The 23,197-nt window shown below is 45.9% G+C and overlaps 2 protein-coding genes across 2 annotated transcripts; both read right to left on the bottom strand.

Moving 5' to 3' along the window:
* Positions 1-1,237: 1,237 nt before the first annotated feature.
* LOC133849884 (N-acetylglucosamine-6-sulfatase-like) lies at positions 1,238-3,524 on the bottom strand. The gene is given in 7 exon segments (XM_062285919.1): positions 1,238-1,455; positions 1,524-1,696; positions 1,749-2,000; positions 2,529-2,667; positions 2,670-2,926; positions 2,929-3,238; positions 3,299-3,524. Coding segments are annotated over 7 exon segments (1,278 nt in total). The 5' UTR covers positions 3,302-3,524; the 3' UTR covers positions 1,238-1,311.
* Positions 3,525-4,365: 841 nt separating this feature from the next.
* Positions 4,366-4,932, bottom strand: LOC133849882 (uncharacterized). Its single transcript, XM_062285918.1, has 2 exons — positions 4,808-4,932; positions 4,366-4,731 (listed from the first exon to the last, which is right to left on the bottom strand). The coding sequence occupies exons 1-2, from the start codon at positions 4,823-4,825 to the stop codon at positions 4,366-4,368; spliced, it is 384 nt and encodes a 127-aa protein (XP_062141902.1). The 5' UTR covers positions 4,826-4,932.
* Between the last annotated feature and the right edge of the window lie 18,265 nt (positions 4,933-23,197).

Genomic DNA, 23,197 nt, shown 5'->3' with positions numbered 1-23,197 from the left:
CTACTATAGTTATTATTATATATACCAAAATTCGCAACTCTAGCTTTAAAATTACGCTTGTTATTCGATTTTTTGATTTGCGGGGCGGAAGTGGGCGTGGCAAAATTTGAAACAAACTTGATCTGCGTGCAAACATAACAAATGCTGTCGAAAAAATTATAGCTCTATCTCTCGTAGTCTCTGAGATCTAGGTGTTCATACGGACAGTCGGACGGACACACAGACACACAGACGGACAGACGGACATGGCTATATCGTCTCGGCTGTTGACGCTGATCAAGAATATATATACTTTATAGGGTCGGAGATGCCTCCTTCTACCTGTTACATACATTTCCTGCCGGCACAAAGTTATAATACCCTTCTACCCTATGGGTAGCGGGTATAAATATGCGAACGACTTAAAGCAGATTTTGCTGGAATCCTTCCAGATAAACAACCAGAAGGCATGGACATTATATTCGTAAGTCAGGTATGTAAATATCCTTTAGTTCTTTGTTGAGCACGATCATTGGTGGGAATAACTCCCGTCCAGCATTAAGCATGTATTCTGGTATAAAACAAAAATTTTCTGCCGCCATAGTTTAGTCTCCAACTGTACGGCATATTTAGCTAGCCACGCCTATTTTGACCACTGCATTGAAAAATGCAGCTAGATAATATTAAAAACTAAATTTGTAAAATTTGGTTACGATCGAATTTTTATTTTTATTATTTAACATATTTAAAAAAACAGTAAGCCACAGCGATGTACAGAATTTAATACATTTATTCACGTTATGGTGTACATATACATACATATATAAATATTAAACTTTATTCAATTGAATAAATTGTGAACTCTCGTAGTAGAAAGTATACATATATGAATTGAATAACTATAGAATATATTATGATATAGATGATTCGTTATCTTTAATCCATTATTTATGGCAACTTGTTTCCAATTTAATATTGCAACCATCTTTAAATAGCACTCTTCGTCATCACAGCAATTCTTATAAGCCAGGCAATAAACCTGACAAAATATACATCTTTATCTTTCTATACTTTTACCATCGTTGTAGACTTCACTGCTGCGGCATTTTCCATCAATCCTCTTACCAACATTTTAAGTATGATAACGATATAAGAGTCTCTAATTTTTTTGATGAGATTTATATAAAGATTTATAGAAAATATTTTTATAAAAAAGAGTTTGCTCTGAAACTGTTACATGAACCCATCCATAGCTGTTGATTCGCAACAGAGGTCAAAAAGCCGAATAAACTCAATCCACAATCATCGGGGCTTGCAACCCTGATCTGAAATTTACTCACTGCATTTTTTACCAGCACATTTCCTAAGTTTATCGAGCAGTATACTGTATGTGGCTTGTTCAATTGGGAGTATATCATTCACAATATTTGTCAGTTGATAAGGATCCTCTGATAAATCATAAACCTCCACAAAATGCTAGTTGTTAAAAGAAGTTATTCCATTAAGACGCCATTCTATTTTTAGAAATTTACATATGGGTTTACCTCGGTGTCCTGAAACTCGCAATAGATACGATCGAGATTGTACCGGAAATCACGAACACAAGCGTATGTATTATTCCAAGCATCTTGACAATGACATTCAGCGACTGGAGAACATTGGGATAAATGGTCTTGTCGTTGCCATGGGCTCAAAGGATTAAATGTTTCGTCATTGCCTAGTAGGCGCAAGATCCCATAAGCTGACCGGAATGTGTATTAATTGGTCTTTGGGCACATCTGGTCCCATTATGTGCATAGGCACCTTGATGTCAGTCTCGTAAGGCTGTCCATATCCATTATCCGACGTATATACTATATAGGTATTTGCAAGGCTCTGCGTTTCGTTCAGCACAGCCACCAAAGTCGTCATCATCTCATCCACTGAAAGAAGTGTCTCCCATAGCTTTTGAAAATATTTATCTATAGTGGAGACTGCAGCATTTGACAGATGTTTGGATGACCCAACGAGCCAGTGTTTATCTAAATTATATAAAATTAGCATAAATCACTATTTGTGTATGCCTAAAATTTAGTAAGAAATTTAAATTTTAGCGTATTCTTTGGGTCTATAATCTTACAACTTCCTCATATATTTAATACTTTTGTACCATGACTGATTTCTTCGTACATTCACTTTTTAAAAATGGAACCTTTTTTTAATAGATAGCAACCCAAAAAATATTAAGAGCAACGAGCAAGAGTTTTGTTCGTTGGTACACTTTTTGAAAAATTCCTACAATGGGGTGTCCTGTTAAATAACAAACCACCTGTATTAATTTATTTTAACAATAATTTTGCAATGTAAAATAATAAAAAAAAACTGCGAAAAACGTATATATTTGAAAAATTGTATATAATTTCTTGTAAACAATTTTTGTTTACATTTTTTATGTGTTAATGCATTGATGTGCACTGAGACATATGAATAACGTTAGCTAATTGAAGATACTTAGAATTTTATAGACAGCTGGTGAAATAATAAATTTAAGTATAAATCAACTGACTTACCTTAATGTGGAACATTAAAGCTGGGAGTACGCAGAGCATAAACATCGGCAAAGGAACCGGCATGACGTGGAGCTGGTGTAAAAGGTTCATGTGCAGCTGGTGGAGCAATCATTGCAAAAAATGTTGTTGTACCGGTTTTTTTCGAATCGTATTTCGAATAAAATTAGTTGCGCGCTCTGTTAGAAGATCGGTTAAGTATGTGTCCGTGTAGCTGACGTTTTGTGCATTTTCTCGCAGTGTATAGTTGTAGTACCGTGAGTTGCCATGAAGTCCATGAAATTCTTGCCAACCAGGCGGAACTTCAGCGCCCTTGTACTGATTTAAATATTTGCCAGCATAGAACGTTTGATAGTTGTGCTGTTGCAATAGTACAGGCAATGCTCGAGGCTCGATTTTTAACGCCAATGCTGACCATTGCAACCACCATTCAATGAATTGTTGAACGTCTTGTGGTTGTGGGCATATTGACCCGATAAGAGGCTTGCTCTCGACGGACAACAAATGGGAGAGGTGGGAAATGCATGTGTCAACTGACTACCAAACATCTTAAACAGTTGCATTGTCTGTTGAAGCGGATGCATGCCGTGCAAGTCGATATCCTGACCATCGTTCAGAATTAGAATGATGTTCGGTGGGGATGCTAAATGCTGTGCGCTGCTCGAGATCGAGGCGATGTAGCAAATAAAGCTCAGTATTACAACAATATTTGTCTATTACAGGGGAAAGATACACATGTAATTTAATAAAATACAATTACAGCAATTGTTTACCATTTTAAAAAACAAAGATCACATCAACATATGACCAGCATTAGCTTGTTAAGATATGTACATATATTTTTACTTCATACAAAAGCTTTTTCAAATTAAAGTAAACTCTTTTTCGTTGAGTGTCTTTCCAATGCCTGATATATTTTTAATTATGAACAAACAAAAACATTAAAACTTTGGTGATTTCAGAAACATATTAATTCAAGCAGTGTGGCCGTGGCTTAACCGTTAAAATATACCATCGAGCTCAAAACCCTTCGACTCAATTTTTCAGAAATACACCATTTAACAAGAAATTCCAAATACAATTCTACCAAAGCGATCATATATTTTCATATAGCTCCATATCTATTTTAGCTGCTAATCAGCTAATAATCAGCGTGAATCAAAATCTTTTTACAATTCCGGTCTCACTTATTTCTTATTTTTTTATTTCAATTTTTTATATGCATTATCAACGTAGCTCAACATACAAAATTTGATAAATAGCTAGGAAAATAATTGAAAGAAATCCAGATTAAATTTTACTAAATGCAAATACGTAATTTTATATTCAAGAGATGACCGCAGTGTGAACGGATATAATGGAACTCAAATGAACGACCATATGATTTCCATCTGGTTCATTCAATCATTTTGGAACCGTTCAAGAGAACTTATTCTGAATTGAACATATGCTTCACAACACGTTTATCATTTTGTTATTATTTAACTACCTGTTCCTTAAACCGACATTAGCATAGTAGACATCAGTAGCGAATCCTCTTGTTTGTTGTTTGTTTTAAAGTCTTGATCGATCGACGATAACTGCTATGATATATCATCTACAATGTCGCGGAGGATATTTAGTGCGGCAAAGCCTCCAGAAGACCGTATGGGGACGACACTGTGCGACAATTGCCAGGGATAGTAAAGATTTAGATGGTGAACAAATAACCATCGGTGATGTAGCAGTGCGTTTAAAAAAGCCGAAAAATATTCATTTGGTACCGCATAAATATGGTAAAGTTTACTTGCTGATTGTCACAAGTCCAAAGTCCAGTGACACAAACACAAATGTGTACGCACTACTCGTCACTTGAATCATCCTTTAAAATATTGATTTCGCAATCAGGTGGTATAATTTTCACTTTCAAAGAGTTGATGTCCATTATGACATCCGAATATAGTTGGGTTGGATTGCCATATTTACTCTGAAAGTTTTTATTAAGGGCTTGCATCTCCTTTAATATAGGCCTCAAAAATAATAAATAAAGGTAATTTACATCATCTTTATAGAGCCCGTTGAGGATATGTGCCTTATGACACTTCTCAGAAGTGGCTGCTAACTCAAAGTGGAGTTTTAGTTCTGTCCACTGGTCCGCGATTCGGGAAACTGCATTCTCAATGGACAGCCATCTTGTGTCGCACACTCTTGGTATTTTCAAAGGATTCTAAATAATAATAAATAAACAGTTGACTAAATTTTATACAGAAAATGTTTGCAAATAACATGTAACTGGTACACACCAAAAAAGTAAGCTTCATCTCGTATATCGTTAGTAAATTAATAGCAGACGATCACAATTCTGATTAATTTTGTTAATACATCAATTCATATGTACATATACCTGCTCATCATTTAAACATTGATACAGTTTTTATATTGTAACTGGCGACTTGAGCTTTTACAAAACCATGAGTAAGTCTCATGCACAAGAAATTCTAAGCAGTCCGGCAATACCTTCGTGCAAGCCTTTGTTACTGCCAGTTGAATTGCGTGGCATACGCATTTTATGAGCTTGAGAGACGGTACAGATTTTCTCAATTCGGTGTAAACACTTTTTGAGCCAGTCATAACACTAGCGTTATCTGCTCTGATACCAATCATATTGCCAATGTTTAAATTTTTGCTTAACAGCAACTTCTTTATGGTATCTGCTATCGAAACTGCATCTGCTGTCTCAACTTGTTCGAGGCCTAAAATGTCGACACTACATCCCCTTTGGATTTGCTAAAATAGCTAATAGCGACTCGTAAAGATTTAAGAAAATTTACATATACAGGTACATAAACGAAAATATCAACATAAAATAATATCAAAAACTTACCAAGAATTATTGTTACACCAATGTCAGTGGACTCATCCAATGAAAGGCTAAATGCAGCGTTTCCAATGCCTTTATGTAAGTCCTCCATGAAATGCACCGCAAGGACATTTTTTATTATGTAAGTGCACTTGGTACTGCCCAGTTTTATGTTTGCGGCACCTTGACAAGCTGAAAACTGCTGCACACATATGTAGGTTGGACAAATGGTCACATGTCGCTATCGCCGAATGTTTAGCTCCTATCGCAGTCACCTGCTTCTTTGAGGCGGCATGGTGGCGAATATCAAAAAGTTTTGCGCCTATTTTGCATTTGCAGTATGAGCAAAACGTTTTTGAATCCGTGCAATCCTTTCTAATTCACTGCTTGAACTCCTCGTCTTTAAGCCAAGCATCGCGAAAATGTTGCTTATATATTTTTGGCATTTTTCTTTGATTTCAAAAATAATAATAACAAAACACTTGTTTCCGAGAACTTTTGAAATTCTGTTAACTCAAGATGTCAGTGAACTCAAGTAGCTCATATAATCGAACCATTGAGTTCAATACAAGTTCCGTTCCAAGATCATTGTGAACTATTAATCGCAATTTTTGCAGTGAATGGCAAAAAGGGAACACAAAATATAAAGGCTTTAAGTATAAATGAAAAATTGCTCAAATAGCTAAAATTGCTAAAAAAAAAAAAACTAAAAGTTGCTAAATTTGTAGCTAATAGCATTTTCAAAAAAAAAGTTGCAAATATTTTAAAAAGTTGCTAGATGTAGCAACTAAATTGCTAAACTGGCACCACTGCTTACTAAGGACTGAGTTGCTTTGGCTGATAATCTGGTACATTGCGCCGTCTATGGTATATTTTGAATGGTGTGCTGTATCGATATACCAAACATACAATTTGGTATATTTTTAGTATTTTCGGTATATTTTGAAAATAATACCGCAATATTTTGCCCTTATTAAAATGGGTAGCGGGTATCTCACAGTCGAGCACACTAGACTGTAACTTTCTTCCTTTTTTTGAAATGGTCCGAAGCAATCGAACGGTCTCTTTTCCGTTTTGCTTCTCTCTCCAACTCTAAAGAATTTGACGATCCTGCTCTATTAAACAAATAAATAAATAAAATATGTTAGTACATTATATGTTATTCTGAATATTTTATCAATAACATAATAAAACAAGGTCTTGGCGCCAATTGGTTGCGACATGACTTAATTTTGCGCCAAATTTAAAAATGCATGTATGTATGTGTGTAAGTAAATTTGCAGCTTGGACTGCAATGATTAAAAACTTTTCAGGTAGTTGTCCATCCTGCATCCATCCACATTAACCAACACCACGACTAGAAACCCTACATTGAATTAAATATTTAGTTAATTATAGAAAAACAATTGAAAACTTCTTTTACTCACAATTTATTTGTTTGCTGCCACTAAGTCTAGAGTTGTGTGAAAAAACATCGATGGTGGCCCACAAACCATCGATGGTTCCGATGATTGGCAAACATCGATGTTTCTGCACCTCTAGTTCATGCTGTTATAACCCTTTCTGATAAAAAAACAGGCATTTTTTACAGGTTTCATTATTGTACACAGGCGACTTGGCAGTTGATATTTCCTAATGAAGTATTCGCAAGATTTTTGTATTTGCTGGCTAGACATCTGAAGGGAAATTATATCCTGACATAGAAGCCTGTCCAGCAACGGAATAATTATGTGCAGAATTTTTTCAAATGTGCTTCATCCTATGTTTATGTGATGGTCCTTAGCGATTGAAAACTGATAACACCCAGAGGCAAGATATCGCAATACAGCATCCAATTGCTTTGAGTTAGACAATTTGGGAGGAATAAATGTATAAAATAAGTATCAACCATCAAGCTTGAACGTACCGACAGAGTATGCTTTGGCTGCGGGGTGAAACTCGTGGTCGTTATTTGCACTTGTAGAAGAAAAACAAAGTTCTGCGCACCACTGGATTCTAACGACGAGAGAGAGAGAGTTTGTCCTCTTACTCTCGCTTTTATTTAGGTCAAGGTATTGGCTCTTCTAACTCGCTTTGTTTTCCTTTCTCCTAAATTTGCACATGCACTGTTAACTCGTTTGGCGCTGCTTACGTTGCACATGCGCTGTTAACTCGCTTGGTTCTGAAACCGTTGCACATGTGCTGTTAACTCGATTAGCTCTACGTACGTTGCTCATGCGCTGTTAACTCGGCACAGTTGGTTCTATCTGAGAGATCGTATTATACGATGGGTAGCGGGTATAAAAACACGAATTCAAATGTTATGAATTTATAATAGTTTTTTGTATGTGTGAACAAAAATCTTATTAAATGTGTTTTTACTGCCTATTGCTAACATGTGCTTCTTCGTTGTACAGTGGCGAGCAAAATAGAGTCCATGTTCACGACTAAAATTATTATTTAATTCCAAGCAAAAACAATCATGATACAAATTAATTCCAGGAGAATTACAGTAAAAACAAAAAAAAAACCGGATAAACTCAATTTTGCATGTAGGCACTTTTTCACCCATTTTCGCTTTCTTACTTCTCTTATTAGCAGAAATCGGTAAGCTTCACAGTTATTTTTGATTTTCTATTATTCTTGATGTTCGTAGCACAGATTAAAACGTGCTTCAAAGTGTTATTGAATTAGCTTGTAATTATAAATAAATTGTTGAAAATTTGCGAGCATAGAAATGCAAAAATTATCTGAAGATTGTAACGAACCGTCACAACGCCGAGGTAACTAGCCCCAAGACCTCCAATAGGTCGGCGAGAGGGTCGGACTCCTCGTTGGCTGGGGATGTCCTCGGGTATTGCCGGCGGAACCGAGGCCCGTCCGGCTCGTCGTCCGACGACGCGGACTCCCAGCGTGGACCTTCTTGCGGTGGGTCGTAGGAAGACATGGGAAGGGAAACCCGTCGGGGTCGGATATGTCCATTTCCTCGAGTAGGCGTAGGATGGGTGTCCTAGGGCGTCGAAAAGCTGGCGGAACTGGGCGGTCAGCGATCGCTGGCCCCCGATAGTTCCAGCGCTCCGGCAGCTCGAAATATGAGGTGGGGGTTTCCCCTGGAGGGAGGATAACATCTACCACCGCCCGGTCAATGCGGGTTACTCGCATTCCCCATGGGCGGATGGCCGGCTCGTATGTTACCGTACGGTCTACTTCCTGGATGAAGAATGGCTCGTCCGCGTCACTATCCTCAGTGGGGGGAGGCTGGTAGCGTTGCGCCTCCGTCTCGTAAGATCGATCGGTTCCATGTTCTGTAATGATTAAGAAAAATAGTGGGATTATTGGTAGGGCGACTGAGGAAGTTGTGGTCGGAGGGATGGGATCAGGGTTTGATCGCGGCTCCCGACGTGTCGCTCTCGTAATCTTCGGCCTCGGACTCGGGTTTTTGCCCCTGGAAATTCCGGAGATCTTCAATGTTAGCTACTCTTCTTTGGTTGGTCGTTGTGTGTTGTAAGCGGACGATGTTTGCTGCAATGAACTTCTTTACCACGTACGGGCCATCGAATTTCGGAGCTAGTTTTGCTGCGAAACCGTCGGCAGCGTTGGAGAGATGGTGTTGCCGCAAAAGCACCTTTCCGCCCAAAGTAGGTCGCCATTGCCTCCGGCGTAGATTGTAATGCCGACTCTGATCATGGCTCGCTTCGTTCAGGTTTCCGCGTACGATTGTAAAGATCTCCTGCAGTCTTTTTGCCTTATTGTCGGGGGCTTCTGGTGTCACTTCGTCATATAATCCTCCGGGAAGTCGTGGCTCCCTACCCTGTACTAAGTAAGCTGGACTGTAGCCGGTGGACTCGGAGACGTTGGAATTGATAGCTAATGTGATCTCTGGAAGTAACTCTTCCCATTGGTTCTGCTGTCCGTCGATTAGTTGCGAGATCATGGTCTTAATTGTCCGGTTGGCTCGTTCCGTTGGGTTTTCATGTGGCGAATAGGGAGCAGTGTGTTGTAGGTCGACCCCGGCGGTTTTTAGGAATGCCTTGAAGGACCGGCTTGTGAATTGCGCCCCATTGTCGCACACGAAACGTCGCGGAACCCCGAAATGAGCGAGGATTCGCTCTCGGAACGCCCGCTGAAGGCTCGCAGTAGTGGCACGTCGTAGTGGCACTAGTTCTACCCATTTGGAAAACAAGTCAAAGAAAACGAAGAGCATAGTGTTACCTTGCTTGGAACGAGGAAGTGGCCCGACGAAATCGGCTCCAATGACGGCGAAGGGTTCTTCTGCGGGCCGGGTATGCATGGGTCCGGCAGGCTTCTGCTGTGATGCCTTGAATTTTTGGCAACTCAGGCATTGTCGGACGTGCTTTTTGACGTCTCGATGCATACCTGGCCAGTAGTACCGCTGACTGATTCGAAGAATAGTCTTACGTACTTCTAAGTGGCCGGCAGATGGTTGGTCATGACCCTCGTGGAGAACGCGAGGTCGCATGATCCGGGGTACGCACAACTTCCATGTAACGTCGTCGAAGTCATCGGACCGATGCACGATGTGCCGGAACAGTTGTCCGTCCCTGATGGTATAGTCCGGGTAGCGTTGTGGTTCCTCACTCACCTGTTGAATGCGTCGGGATAACCAAGAACAAGGTTGGGCCTCCTCCTTTAACATAGCCATCCTGGTGAGGGGTTGTCGGGAAAGGGCGTCGGCGACTACGTTCTGCTTTCCGGGTCGATATCGCACGTCGTATTGATATTATTGCAGCTCTAAAGCCCAACGTGCCACACGTCCATGTGGTGACTCAAGTGAATTCAACCACTTGAGTGCCAGATGGTCGGTGACGACCTCGAATCGATAACCCTCCAGATAGCAACGAAGCTTCCTGATGGCCCAGATCACTGCGAGACATTCCTTCTCGGTGGCGGAGTAATTCTCCTCCGCTTTGTTGAGCCGTCGACTAATGTAGGATATCACCCGTTCTTGACCGTCGATTTCTTGGGTCAGGACTGCTCCGATTCCTACGTTGCTAGCGTCAGTTTGTAGCACGAACTGCACGTGGAAGTCCGGGCACGCTAGCACAGGGGCGGTGGTCAAGAGAGTTTTTAGTTCGTCGAACGCGGCCTGCTGCTCTTCGCCCCATGTCCACTTCCGCCCCTTTTTGAGGAGTTGTGACATGGGTTGCACCACCGTAGCAAAGTTGGGAACAAATCTGCGGTACCAAGACGCCATGCCGATGCACTGGCGTAATTCTTTCAAGTTCGACGGGGGAATTAATTCGCGGACGGCTGCCACCTTGCTGGGATCCGTTTGAATCCCCTCCTCACTGATCACATGCCCTAAGTAGGTTATTTTCCGCTGGAAGAATGCGCACTTTTCGTGGTTTATACGTAGGTTCGCCCGCCGGAGCCTTTGGAACACTTCTCTAAGGTGTTTAGTGTGTTCCTCTAGGGAGTTCCCGACCACCACAATGTCGTCCAAGTATGCGAAAGCGAACGGTTCCATGTCGACTCCGATCACGGAGTCCAAGGTACGCTCGAAAGTCGCCGGGGCCGAATGTAGTCCAAATGGCATCACTCGCCATTGATACAGGCCGCGTCCTGGCACGGTGAAAGCGGTGACCTCTCGACTTCCCGTAGCCATCGGTATCTGCCAGTAGCCGTTCTTAAGGTCCAAAGTGGATATGAATTTTGCGTGTCGTAGGCGTTCCAGGATGTAGGTAATTCTCGGAAGGGGGTCCACGCACATCCGCCATTGCCCATTCTTCTTCTTTACTAGCACGATTGGGGCGCTGTGGGGACTATAAGAAGGCTCGATTAGTCCATCCTCCAGCAATTAGTCGACCTGTTTCTTCGATGATCCTTCGCATGGCTGGGTTCTTAGGGGAATAATGCTGTTTGATAGGTCGCTCGTCGCGCAGGGTTATAGTGTGCTCCGCGATTGAGGTTACCCCGGTCATCCCATTAAACTTGGGGATTTCCTCTTGTAGGAATCCCTGAATGCTTGGCGCAATGTCTGTAGGCCATGGGGAAGGTCCTTGTTCGTCTGTGTCGGACACCGTCTCGAGGGCTGGAGAGGACGTTTGAAGTCGGAAGTCCTGGAGATGGGTCGTGTCATAGACACTCGGTCCCCTTGTGTCCGGAACGGCAGGAATTACACTAGACAAGGTGGCCGGGAGCGGAATTGGGGCAGCGGGGTCGTGCCTTGTAAGCCGGGGACGGGGTCTAGGAGTCGGTCGGGGCATTGGATCTGCCTCTACGCATGTTCGTTTCCGTGGAACTGGAGAAGGGGGTGTCGCGGGAGTGCGAAGCTTGAGGGCACAAAGGTATTTTCATCGATGTGAGCGAGTTATGTAAACGAATCTGGGCTGTACCGCAGCAAATCGTTGTTTCTATGGAACAGAGGAAATCTGGCAGGACTAGGAAGGCTATGCTAACTTCTCGATTCTCCAGGTGAACACGCGCTATGAGCGTCTTCGTGACGTCCCGAACGGAGCCGTCAGCGAGACGAATTCGCGAATCCTTAACAATGTGTTCTCGGGGGTACTAAGTCTCGTGGCCAACTCTTCACTGATGAAACTCGTGGTGGCACCGGTATCCACAGTTCCCTCGGTGGGCATGCCTTCGATCTGGATCCTAGCCACGATTCTCCCACCGGTTAGATGTACCGTGGGGGTTACTGGCGGGTCGTGGTGTCTATCGTCCTCTGCTCCTCCCGCCGGGGTAGAGGGCGATGACCGTTTCCCGTCCCGTTGGATCGTGCGTATGTCTCGTTTGCCGCAGTCCCAACAGAATATCACGGACGGATTCAGACATGCTGCCTGTACATGTCCTGGTTCCGCGCATCGTCGGCAATCCCGGGCTACATCCGGCACTGAAGTTTGTCCTGTGGGAGTGTTCCGTACGGGTGGTTGGCGGGGCCTGTCCTCGGGTGGTCCTCGAAAAGGATTATGCCACGTCGGTGGAGTCGGAGTTGACGGATATGCCTCGCGGCGGGTTGGTGCCGGGGAGAAATGACAGTCGCCGTCGCCAGTGAGGTCCGTGGCTGGATACGATCCTGGATGTATTGGAACTCCGTGGCCAACTGGATCAGTTGGTGAAGACTTATGATCTCGTGTTGACGGACGTAGTACTGGTATTCGGGGCGGGCGTTGTCGTAGATTCGGTCCAACTCTTGCGTCGTGCTGTAATCAGCATGGTGCATGAGGAACCGAATTTCCGTGACATAATCCTTGAAGGATTCGTTTTCTCGTTGTTTCCGATCGCGGATGTTATCTTCTAGCCTTTCGAAATACCGCGTGGGTAAGAAAAATCCGAGAAATTCCTTACGGAACTCTGACCAAGGGACTGCGCCCACTGGTTCGGAACCAACGCGCGGCACGATCCACCAAGCCTTCGGTCATACTCCTTGGCAATGCATCGACCGAGATCCCATATGCCTGAGCCCGTTCCTCCAATACCTCGACATAAGCCAACGGATCACCCTGGCCGTCGAATTGGATTCCCCATTTCCTAATTCGATCCAGGTGAGTGCCGTATGGCCAAGGGCTTGGGTTGGCGGTGATCGGGTTCGGCTGGGATTCGCTGACGAGTGCAGGGGGAATTGGCCTGTGTAGACTTGACGTGGCGGGGGTAGAGGAAAGCACCGGGACGTGAGACGTCGTACGTGCTTCCGTCTTGGGCAGGGTAACCGGCGGGGCGTGTAAAAACTGCTGGCTCAAGCCCGAGGTGGTGGCTTGCGCGTCGGGTTGTGGAGTGCGCGGTCGCGTGTATAATATTTCCAATTCGGCCAGTCGAGCCCAGACTTTCCTTCCAAGTCTACTTTTGGCTATTAGTGACGCGAACGCCTTCCGCATGTCCTCCACTTTGCCTTCGACTGAGAACTTGAATTCTTGCGCCAATGCTTCTAGCTCATCGCGCCGACGGTAGTAGATCCACTTCACGCCAACTCCAGGGTTGGGTATCTCCTGTGAGCATGCCTCGTTTTTTTTTATGTTTGCTGAAACCCTACGAGTATCACAAGATGTGAGACAAGTATGTCACGGGAATCAGCGTGAAGCACACTGACTTTGTTGCACTGTACACACTTTTTCAGCGTCGACTGTAGTGGTTGTAGTCACCCTACTACAGCTACAGCGGGAAGAGTTGTGGTTCGTGCGAATAATATAAAACGTGGCACACGGCGTGGGTGAAATGGTTGGGAGTGTGTAATCACACTGGCCCAATCACACTGTACACGCTGTTCCGGCGTCGACTGTAGTAGTTTGTAGTCACACTACTACAGCTAACGGGAAGAAATTGGGGGTTCGTGCGAATAGTATGAATCGTAGCACGCGGCGTGGGTGGAATGATTGTGAGTGTGTAATCACACTGGCCCAATCACACCGTACATACTGTTCCGGCGTCGACTGTAATAGTTTGTAGTCACACTATTACGGCTAGCGGGAGTTTGGTGTACTTCGCGAAGAATCGTAACCGGGATGTACGGTGTAGGTGAGGCGAGTATTGGTGTGTAATCACACTGACACAGCCGCACTATGCACACTATTCCAGTGTCGACTGTACTACGGGTAGTCTCACTGTTACCGCGAACGGGCACTTTGCTTTGCACAAGCACTACGGAAAAACGAAGCACACAGTATGAGTGAGACAAATACTGGCGTGTGATCACACTGGCACAGTCACACTGTACATACTTTTTCAGCGTCGACTGTAGTATTCTGTAATCACAGTACTACGGTGAACGGGAAAAAATATGTGCGTTGTGCGAAAAGGAAAACAACGACGAACGAAAGACGCGGCGAAAAGAAACAATATCTAGCGTATATCGTTAGTGTGGTTGTGTTAGTGCGTTGTCGCACTCGAAGGGGGTTAATACAATAACTATGCTAATGGCTATGCGTAATCGCATATGTTAAACGGGGAGCAAAGGGGAATAATCAATGTGTAAGTGGGTATCAAGCGTTCAGCTTGAACGTACTTTTAAAGTATTCGTGTGTTGCGTGATGGAACTTCTCGTTGTATATTTTGCACGTGGTTCTAGACTTTTCTTGATGGCACTCGCGGGTAAAAGTGTTACGCACTGGCAAGTTCTTATCAGAGAGTGAGAGACCCGCTCCTACTACTCTCGCCTTTTTATCTAGGTCAAGGTCTTGGCTCTGCCAACTCGCTTTTACTTACTTTTCCTAAATTTGCGCATGCGCTGTTAACTCACTTTGCGTTGCACTTGCGCTGTTAACTCGCCTGGCTCTTTTTGCGTTGCACATGCGCTGTCAACTTGCTAGGCTCATGTTTGCACTTGCGCTGTTAACTCAGCACAGCTGGGTGAGTGACCATGTATGAGAGAAAAACTCAGGTATATACGTTTTGGGCTATTGTTTATTTTGTGGTGCAGTATGGTGCGTCACACTCCCCCCTTTCCCACCGGGCGAATAAAAATCCGGATACGTCCGGTTTTGGTTCGGTTCACCTGGTAGGTGGTGTCAAGGTACGTATGCGTGAACCTTGTTCTAGTTCCTCGTCCCTCGCTGCCGCGGACCTCCTCAACTAGGCCCCGGGGTAGTTTACGTTGGGGCGTTTCCACCTTCCAGTCGGTAGGAGCTTCCACCAGCTCGCTTCCGTGGGCTACCTCGGTCATCACGCTTTGTTTTTCATCCTCCTCCAACGGCACCAAGTCCTGCCCCAAGACCTCCAATAGGTCGGCGAGAGGGTCGTACTCCTCGTTGGCTGGGGATGTCCTCGCGTACTGCCGGCGGAGCCGAGGCCCGTCCGGCTCGTCGTCCGACGACGCGGACTCCCAGCGTGGACCTTCTTGCGGTGGGTCGTAGGAAGACATGGGAAGGGGAAACCCGTCGGGGTCGGATATGTCCATTTCCTCGAGTAGGCGTAGGATGGGTGTCCTAGGGCGTCGAAAAGCTGGCGGGAAGTAGGGTGGTGGAACTGGGCGGTCAGCGATCGCTGGCCCCCGATAGTTCCAGCGCTCCGGCAGCTCGAAATATGAGGTGGGGGTTTCTCCTGGAGGGAGGATAACATCTACCACCGCCCGGTCAATGCGGGTTACTCGCATTCCCCATGGGCGGATGGCCGGCTCGTATGTTACCGTACGGTCTACTTCCTGGACGAAGAATGGCTCGTCCGCGTCACTATCCTCAGTGGGGGGAGGCTGGTAGCGTTGCGCCTCCGTCTCGGTCGGCGACGGGGGTCGACCATACACCCCACGCCCTAGTCGCGGGTCGCGGCGTTGTCCGGGCCTGGGTGACCAGCGCCTGGTGGGAGCCGAGAAAGGGCTCTTCCGCCTCGCTGCTCTCCTCCTCTTCGGATACATCGTCCTCCTCGTATGGCCTCTCCTCCTCCGATTCCCCCTCGCTGGCGGGGTTGTAAATGGCTCGTAGGCTACCACGGTACCCAGGGTCGTCCTCGGGCCACGGGGAGTAATGTGGCTCCGTAGGGTGAGGAGTCATCCGGGGTTCATCCTCGGGCCACGGGGAATATTGTGGCTTCGTGGGGTCAAACGTCATCCGGGGTTCATCCTCGGGCCACGGGGAATCGCGTGGCTTCGTAGAGTCGGGAATCATGGCACGCTTGGTTCAGGTTTCCGCGTACGATTGTAAAGATCTCCTGCAGTCTTTTTGCCTTATTGCCAGGGTCTTCTAGTTCGCCGGGGGCTTCTGGTGTCACCTCGTCATATAATCCTCCGGGAAGTCGTGGCTCCCTACCCTGTACTAAGTAAGCTGGACTGTAGCCGGTGGACTCGGAGACGCTGGAATAGATAACGAATGTGATCTCTGGAAGTAACTCATCCCATTGGTTCTGCTGTCCGTCGATTAGTTGCGAGATCATGGTCTTAATTGTCCGGTTGGCTCGTTCCGTTGGGTTTTCATGTGGCGAATAGGGAGCAGTGTGTTGTAGGTCGACCCCGGCGGTTTTTAGGAATGCCTTGAAGGACCGGCTAGTGAATTGCGTCCCATTGTCGCACACGAAATGAGCGAGGATTCGCTCTCGGAACGCCCGCTGAAGGCTCGCAGTAGTGGCACGTCGTAGTGGCACTAGTTCTACCCATTTGGAAAACAAGTCAAAACGAGGAGCATAGTGTTACCTTGCTTGGAACGAGGAAGTGGGCCGACGAAATCGGCTCCAATGACGGCGAAGGGTTCTTCTGCGGGCCGAGTATGCAGGCTTCTGCTGTGATGCCTTGAATTTTTGGCAACTCAGGCATTGTCGGACGTGCTTTTTTGACGTCCCGATGCATACCTGGCCAGTAGTACCGCTGACTGATTCGAAGAATAGTCTTACGTACTTCTAAGTGGCCGGCAGATGGTTGGTCATGACCCTCGTGGAGAACGCGAGGTCGCATGATCCGGGGTACGCACAACTTCCATGTAACGTCGTCGAAGTCATCGGACCGATGCACGATGTGCCGGAACAGTTGTGCGTCCCTGATGATATAATCCGGGTAGCGTTGTGGTTCCTCACTCACCTGTTGAATGCGCCGGGATAATCAAGAACATGGTTGGGCCTCCTCCTTTAACATAGCCATCCTGGTGAGGGGTTGTCGGGAAAGGGCGTCGGCGACTACGTTCTGCTTTCCGGGTCGATATCGCACGTTGTATTGATATTGTTGCAGCTCTAAAGCCCAATGTGCCACACGTCCATGTGGTGATTCAAGTGAATTTAATCACTTGAGTGCCAGATGGTCGGTGACGACCTCGAATCGATAACCCTCCAGATAACAACGAAGTTTCCTGATGGCCCAGATCACGGCGAGACATTTCTTCTCGGTGGCGGAGTAGTTCTCCTCCGCTTTGTTGAGCCGTCGACTAACGTAGGATATCACACGTTCTTGACCGTCGATTTCTTGGGTCAGGACTGCTCCGATTCCTACGTTGCTAGCGTCAGTTTGTAGCACGAACTGCACGTGGAAGTCCGGGCACGCTAGCACAGGGGCGGTGGTCAAGAGAGTTTTTAGTTCGTCGAACGCGGCCTGCTGCTCTTCGCCCCATGTCCACTTTCGCCCCGTAGCAAAATTAGGAACAAATCTGCGGTACCAAGACGCCATGCCGATGCACTGGCGTAATTCTTTCAAGTTCGACGGGGGAATTAATTCGCGGACAGCTGCCATCTTGCCGGGATCCGTGTGAATCCCCTCCTCACTGATCACATGCCCTAAGTAGGTTATTTTCCGCTGGAAGAATGCGCATTTTTCGTGGTTTATACGTAGGTTCGCTCGCCGGAGCCTTTTGAACACTTCTCTAAGGTGTTTAGTGTGTTCCTCTAGGGAGTTCCCGACCACCACAATGTCGTCCAAGTATGCGAAAGCGAACGGTTCCATGTCGACTCCGATCACGGAGTCCAAGGTACGCTGGAAAGTCGCCGGAGCCGAATGTAGTCCAAATGGCATCACTCGCCATTGATACAGGCCGCGTCCTGGCACAGTGAAAGCGGTGACCTCTCGACTTCCCGTAGCCATCGGTATCTGCCAATAGCCGTTCTTAAGGTCCAAAGTGGATATGAATTTTGCGTGTCGTAGGCGTTCCAGGATGTAGGTAATCCTCGGAAGGGGGTATGCATCAGAAACTGATCGCTCGTTGAGTTGTCGGTAGTCCACGCACATCCGACATTGCCCATTCTTCTTCTTTACTAGCACGATTGGGGACTATAAGAAGGCTCGATTAGTCCATCCTCCAGCAATTGGTCGACCTGTTCGTCGATGATCCTTCGCATGGCTGGGTTCTTAGGGGAATAACGCTGTTTGATAGGTCGCTCGTCGCGCAGTGTTATAGTGTGCTCCGCGATTGAGGTTACCCCGGTCATCCCATTAAACTTGGGGATTTCCTCTTGTAGGAATCCCTGAATGCTTGGCGCAATGTCTGTAGGCCATGGGGAAGGTCCTTGTTCGTCTGTGTCGGACACCGTCTCGAGGGCTGGAGAGGACGTGAAGTCAGTCCTGGAGATGGGTCGTGTCATAGACATTCGGTCCCCTTGTGTCCGGAACGGCAGGAATTACACTAGACAAGGTGGCCGGGAGCGGAATTGGGGCAGCGGGGTCGTGCCTTGTAAGCCGGGGTCTAGGAGTCGGTCGGGGCATTGAATCTGCCTCTACGCATGTTCGTTTCCGTGGAACTGGAGAAGGGGGTGTCGCCAGGATAGGCTCGGAGTGCGAAGCTTGAGGGCACAAAGGTATTTTCATCGATGTGAGCGAGTTATGTAAACGAATCTGGGCTGTACCGCAGCAAATCGTTGTTTCTATGGAACAGAGGAAATCTGGCAGGACTAGGAAGGCTATGCTAGCTTCTCGATTCTCCAGGTGAACACGCGCTATGAGCGTCTTCGTGACGTCCCGAACGGAGCCGTCATCGAGACAAATTCGCGAATCCTTAACCAATGTGTTCTCGGGGGTACTAAGTCTCGTGGCCAACTCTTCACTGATGAAACTCGTGGTGGCACCGGTATCCACAGTTCCCTCGGTGGGCATGCCTTCGATCTGGATCCTAGCCACGATTCTCCCACCGGTTAGATGTACCGTGGGGGTTACTGGCGGGTCGTGGTGTCTATCGTCCTCTGCTCCTCCCGCCGGGGTAGAGGGCGATGACTGTTTCCGTCCCGTTGGATCGTGCGTATGTCTCGTTTGCCGCAGTCCCAACAGTATATCACGGCCGGATTCTGACATGCTGCCTGTACATGTCCTGGTTCCGCGCATCGTCGGCAATCCCGGGCTACATCCGGCACTGAAGTTTGTCTTGTGGGAGTGTTTCGTACGGGTGGTTGGCGGGGCCTGTCCTCGGGTGGTCCTCGAAAAGGCTTATGCCACGTCGGTGGAGTCGGAGTTGACGGATATGCCTCGCGGCGGGTTGGTGCCGGGGGTAAAATGACAGTCGCCGTCGCCAGTGAGGTCCGTGGCTGGATACGATCCTGGATGTATTGGAACTCCGTGGCCAACTGGATCAGTTGGTGAAGACTTGTGATCTCGTGTCGACGGACGTAGTACTGGTATTCGGGGCGGGCGTTGTCGTAGATTCGGTCCAACTCTTGCGTCGTGCTGTAATCAGCATGGTGCATGAGGAACCGAATTTCCGTGACATAATCCTTGAAGGATTCGTTTTCTCGTTGCTTCCGATCGCGGATGTTATCTTCTAGCCTTTCGAAATACCGCGTGGGTAAGAAAAATCCGAGAAATTCCTAACGGAACTCTGACCAAGGGACTGCGCTCAGCCCACTGGTTCGGAACCAACGCGCGGCACGATCCACCAAGCCTTCGGCCATACTCCTTGGCAATGCATCGACCGAGATCCCATATGCCTGAGCCCGTTCCTCCAATACCTCGACATAAGCCAACGGATTACCCTGGCCGTCGAATTGGATTCCCCATTTCCTAATTCGATCCAGGTGAGTGCCGTATGGCCAAGGGCTTGGGTTGGCGGTGATCGGGTTCGGCTGGGATTCGCTGACGAGTGCCGGGGGAATTGGCCTGTGTAGACTTGACGTGGCGGGGGTAGAGGACAGCACCGGGACTTGAGACGTCGTACGTGCTTCCGTCTTGGGCAGGATAACCGGCGGGGGCGTGGAAAAATTGCTGGCTCAAGCCCGAGGTGGTGGCTTGCGCGTCGGGTTGTGGAGTGCGCGGTCGCGTGTATAATATTTCCAATTCGGCCAGTCGAGCCCAGACTTTCCTTCCAAGTCTACTTTTGGCTATTAGTGACGCGAACGCCTTCCGCATGTCCTCCACTTTGCCTTCGACTGAGAACTTGAATTCTTGCGCCAATGCTTCTAGCTCATCGCGCCGACGGTAGTAGATCCATTTCACGCCAACTCCAGGGTTGGGTATCTCCTGTGAGCATGCGTCGCTATCACTCTCGTGATCACTCATTATTTATTTTTTTCTTTGAAACACTCACGGAAATTTAACGACTTAAACTACAAAATCACACCTTGCTAGTGGCTTTTTATGCCACTCGGAAACTGAGTTCCTCTTGACTTGTAGGGTCCCTGCTCGGGCGCCACTTGTAACGAACCGTCACAACGCCGAGGTAACTAGCGCTGTCCAGGGGTCGAAATAAAAAAATTTATGTTCGCTGAAACCCTACAAATCGAGTATCACAAGGTGTGAGACAATCTTTGTAGACAAATGGAGACCCCGCTTCTGGGGTTATCCTCAGGTCCAACGTTGATAGGGATGTTACACTGTTCCGGCGTCGACTGTAGTAGTTTGTAGTCACACTACTACGGCTAACGGGAAGAAATTGGGGGTTCGTGCGAATAGTATGAATCGTAGCACGCGGCGTGGGTGGAATGATTGTGAGTGTGTAATCACACTGGCCCAATCACACCGTACATACTGTTCCGGCGTCGACTGTAATAGTTTGTAGTCACACTATTACGGCTAGCGGGAGTTTGGTGTACTTCGCGAAGAATCGTAACCGGGATGTACGGTGTAGGTGAGGCGCGTGTTGGTGTGTAATCACACTGACACAGCCGCACTATGCACACTATTCCAGTGTCGACTGTACTACGGGTAGTCTCACTGTTACCGCGAACGGGCACTTTGCTTTGCACAAGCACTACGGAAAAACGAAGCACACAGTATGAGTGAGACAAATGCTGGCGTGTGATCACACTGGCACAGTCACACTGTACACACTTTTTCAGCGTCGACTGTAGTAGTCTGTAATCACACTACTACAGTGAACGGGGAAAAAATATGTGCGTTGTGCGAAAAGGAAACCAACGACGAACGAAAGACGCGGCGAAAAGAAACAATATCTAGCGTATATCGTTAGTGTGGTTGTGTTAGTGCGTTGTCGCACTCGAAGGGGGTTAATACAATAACTATGCTAATGGCTACGCGTAATCGGATATGTTAAACGGGGAGCAAAGGGAATAATCAATAATCAAGCATTCAGCTTGAACGTACCTTTAAAGTATTCGTGTGTTGCGTTATGGAACTTCTCGTTGTATATTTTGCACGTGGTTCTAGACTTTTCTTGATGGCACTCGCGGGTAAAAGTGTTACGCACTGGCAAGTTCTTATCAGAGAGTGAGAGACCCGCTCCTCCTACTCTCGCCTTTTTATCTAGGTCAAGGTCTTGGCTCTGCCAACTCGCTTTTACTTACTTTTCCTAAATTTGCGCATGCGCTGTTAACTCACTTTGCGTTGCACTTGCGCTGTTAACTCGCCTGGCTTTTTTTGCGTTGCACATGCGCTGTCAATTTGCTAGGCTCATGTTTGCGTTGCACATGCGCTGTTAACTCTCTTTGCGTTGCACATGCGCTGTTAACTCAGCACAGCTGGGTGAGTGACCATGTACGAGAGAAAAACTCTGGTATATACGTTTTTGGGCTATTGTTTAGTTTGTGGCGCAGTATGGTGCGTCACAAGATATTGAAAATAATGTAATTAGCCTGACCGAGAATGGTTGTACATCACGTGTAATTTCCAAGAGGCTTGGTATAAGCCAATCGGCGGTAATCGCTGTTCAGAAGAGACGGAATGTGACTGCCAAAGCGCAAGTCGCAGGTCGCAAGAAATTTTTTGAAGGTTGCTCGACTAATGATGTCGGGAATGAGGAGGAACAAGCTTCTAACACCAAAGCGTGCTTTCTACAAATCTTACAGTTCAATCTTCCCAATTTTATTAAAAAATGTGCTTATCTCGAAAAGGGAATTGTTTTTTAACAAGATGGGGATACGAAGCACACTGCCAAAATTGTTAAGGAATGGATTGAAAAGCAACCTTTTAAATTAATGGAATGGCCAGCACAAAGTCCGGACCTCAATCCGATGGAAAACCTTTGGTCAATCGTGAAAAGACGGCTCGGCAATACGAAGCAGCTCCATCCAACATGGGCAACCTTTGGGAGCGTGTTGAAGTTGAATGGAGACGTATTCCCAAAGACATAATTGAAAATTTGGTAGAGAGCATGCCTGACCGTGTACAGGAAGTCATCTCAAATAAAGGGCTTTGGACAAAATATTAATATTATTTTAATATTAAAAACTTTTTGAAGCGTGCAAAATTGAGTTTATACGGGTTTTTTCGTTTTTTACTTTATTTTTCTCGAATTAATTTGTATCATTATTGTTAATTTAATTTAATTTAATTTAATTGTTAATTTATTAAGAATAAAATATTCAAATAAAAACAAAAATCATTTTTGGATTATCTTGTGTGGTTATGATTTTGTGGGAGACAAAAGTCTGAGTCGTGAACATGCACTCAATTTTGCTCGCCACTGTATCTATATCTCTTTTGGCATTTTAACAAACGCTTTATTTAATTTCACAATTTCAATAATTTCAAACGATTACGATATTCGATGACATTATTAATTAGAAATAAATTTACGATCATATGAAATGCACATAACCATCGGCAAAAAAAGAACAAGCTCCGATATTTTCATGCCATAAAGAATATTTTTGTTACAAAACAAACCGTTGATGTCGCAAAAACATTTAAAGCTGGAATATGCTAGATGGTTTTTTTAAATAAGCTATATTTCAAGCTATAAGCTAGATGCAAATTTTACAAGCTTTTCCATTTCCAAATATGCTAGAACTAGCTTATAATAAGCTAACCTGGCAACACTGCCAATGTGGAACGATGAGCACTAGCGAATTTCGTTGCGCTGTGCTTTCGTTTCGTATTGAAGTCAATTAAAGACGTTTTCGAGAAAATTAAATTTTTGTGATTATTTTACAAAATTTGCAAATCAATTGAAATTGGCATGGCAACGCTTAACATCTGCGAAGCTAGTACAAAGTTAGTGTCGAATTTTTGTTTTGCAGATTTTTCAACATTTTGACTATGTAAGTAGTTGAATTAACCCGTTTCTATACATAGCACATTTCTTAGCTGTGAAAATGACAAGTGTGGGAT

This window comes from Drosophila sulfurigaster, unplaced genomic scaffold (assembly GCF_023558435.1).
Source record: "Drosophila sulfurigaster albostrigata strain 15112-1811.04 unplaced genomic scaffold, ASM2355843v2 ctg21_pilon, whole genome shotgun sequence".
NCBI classification, from domain to species: Eukaryota; Metazoa; Arthropoda; class Insecta; order Diptera; family Drosophilidae; genus Drosophila; species Drosophila sulfurigaster.
The sequence above is the reverse complement of the archived record's forward strand: the minus strand, read 5'-3'. Positions and strand labels throughout refer to the sequence as shown.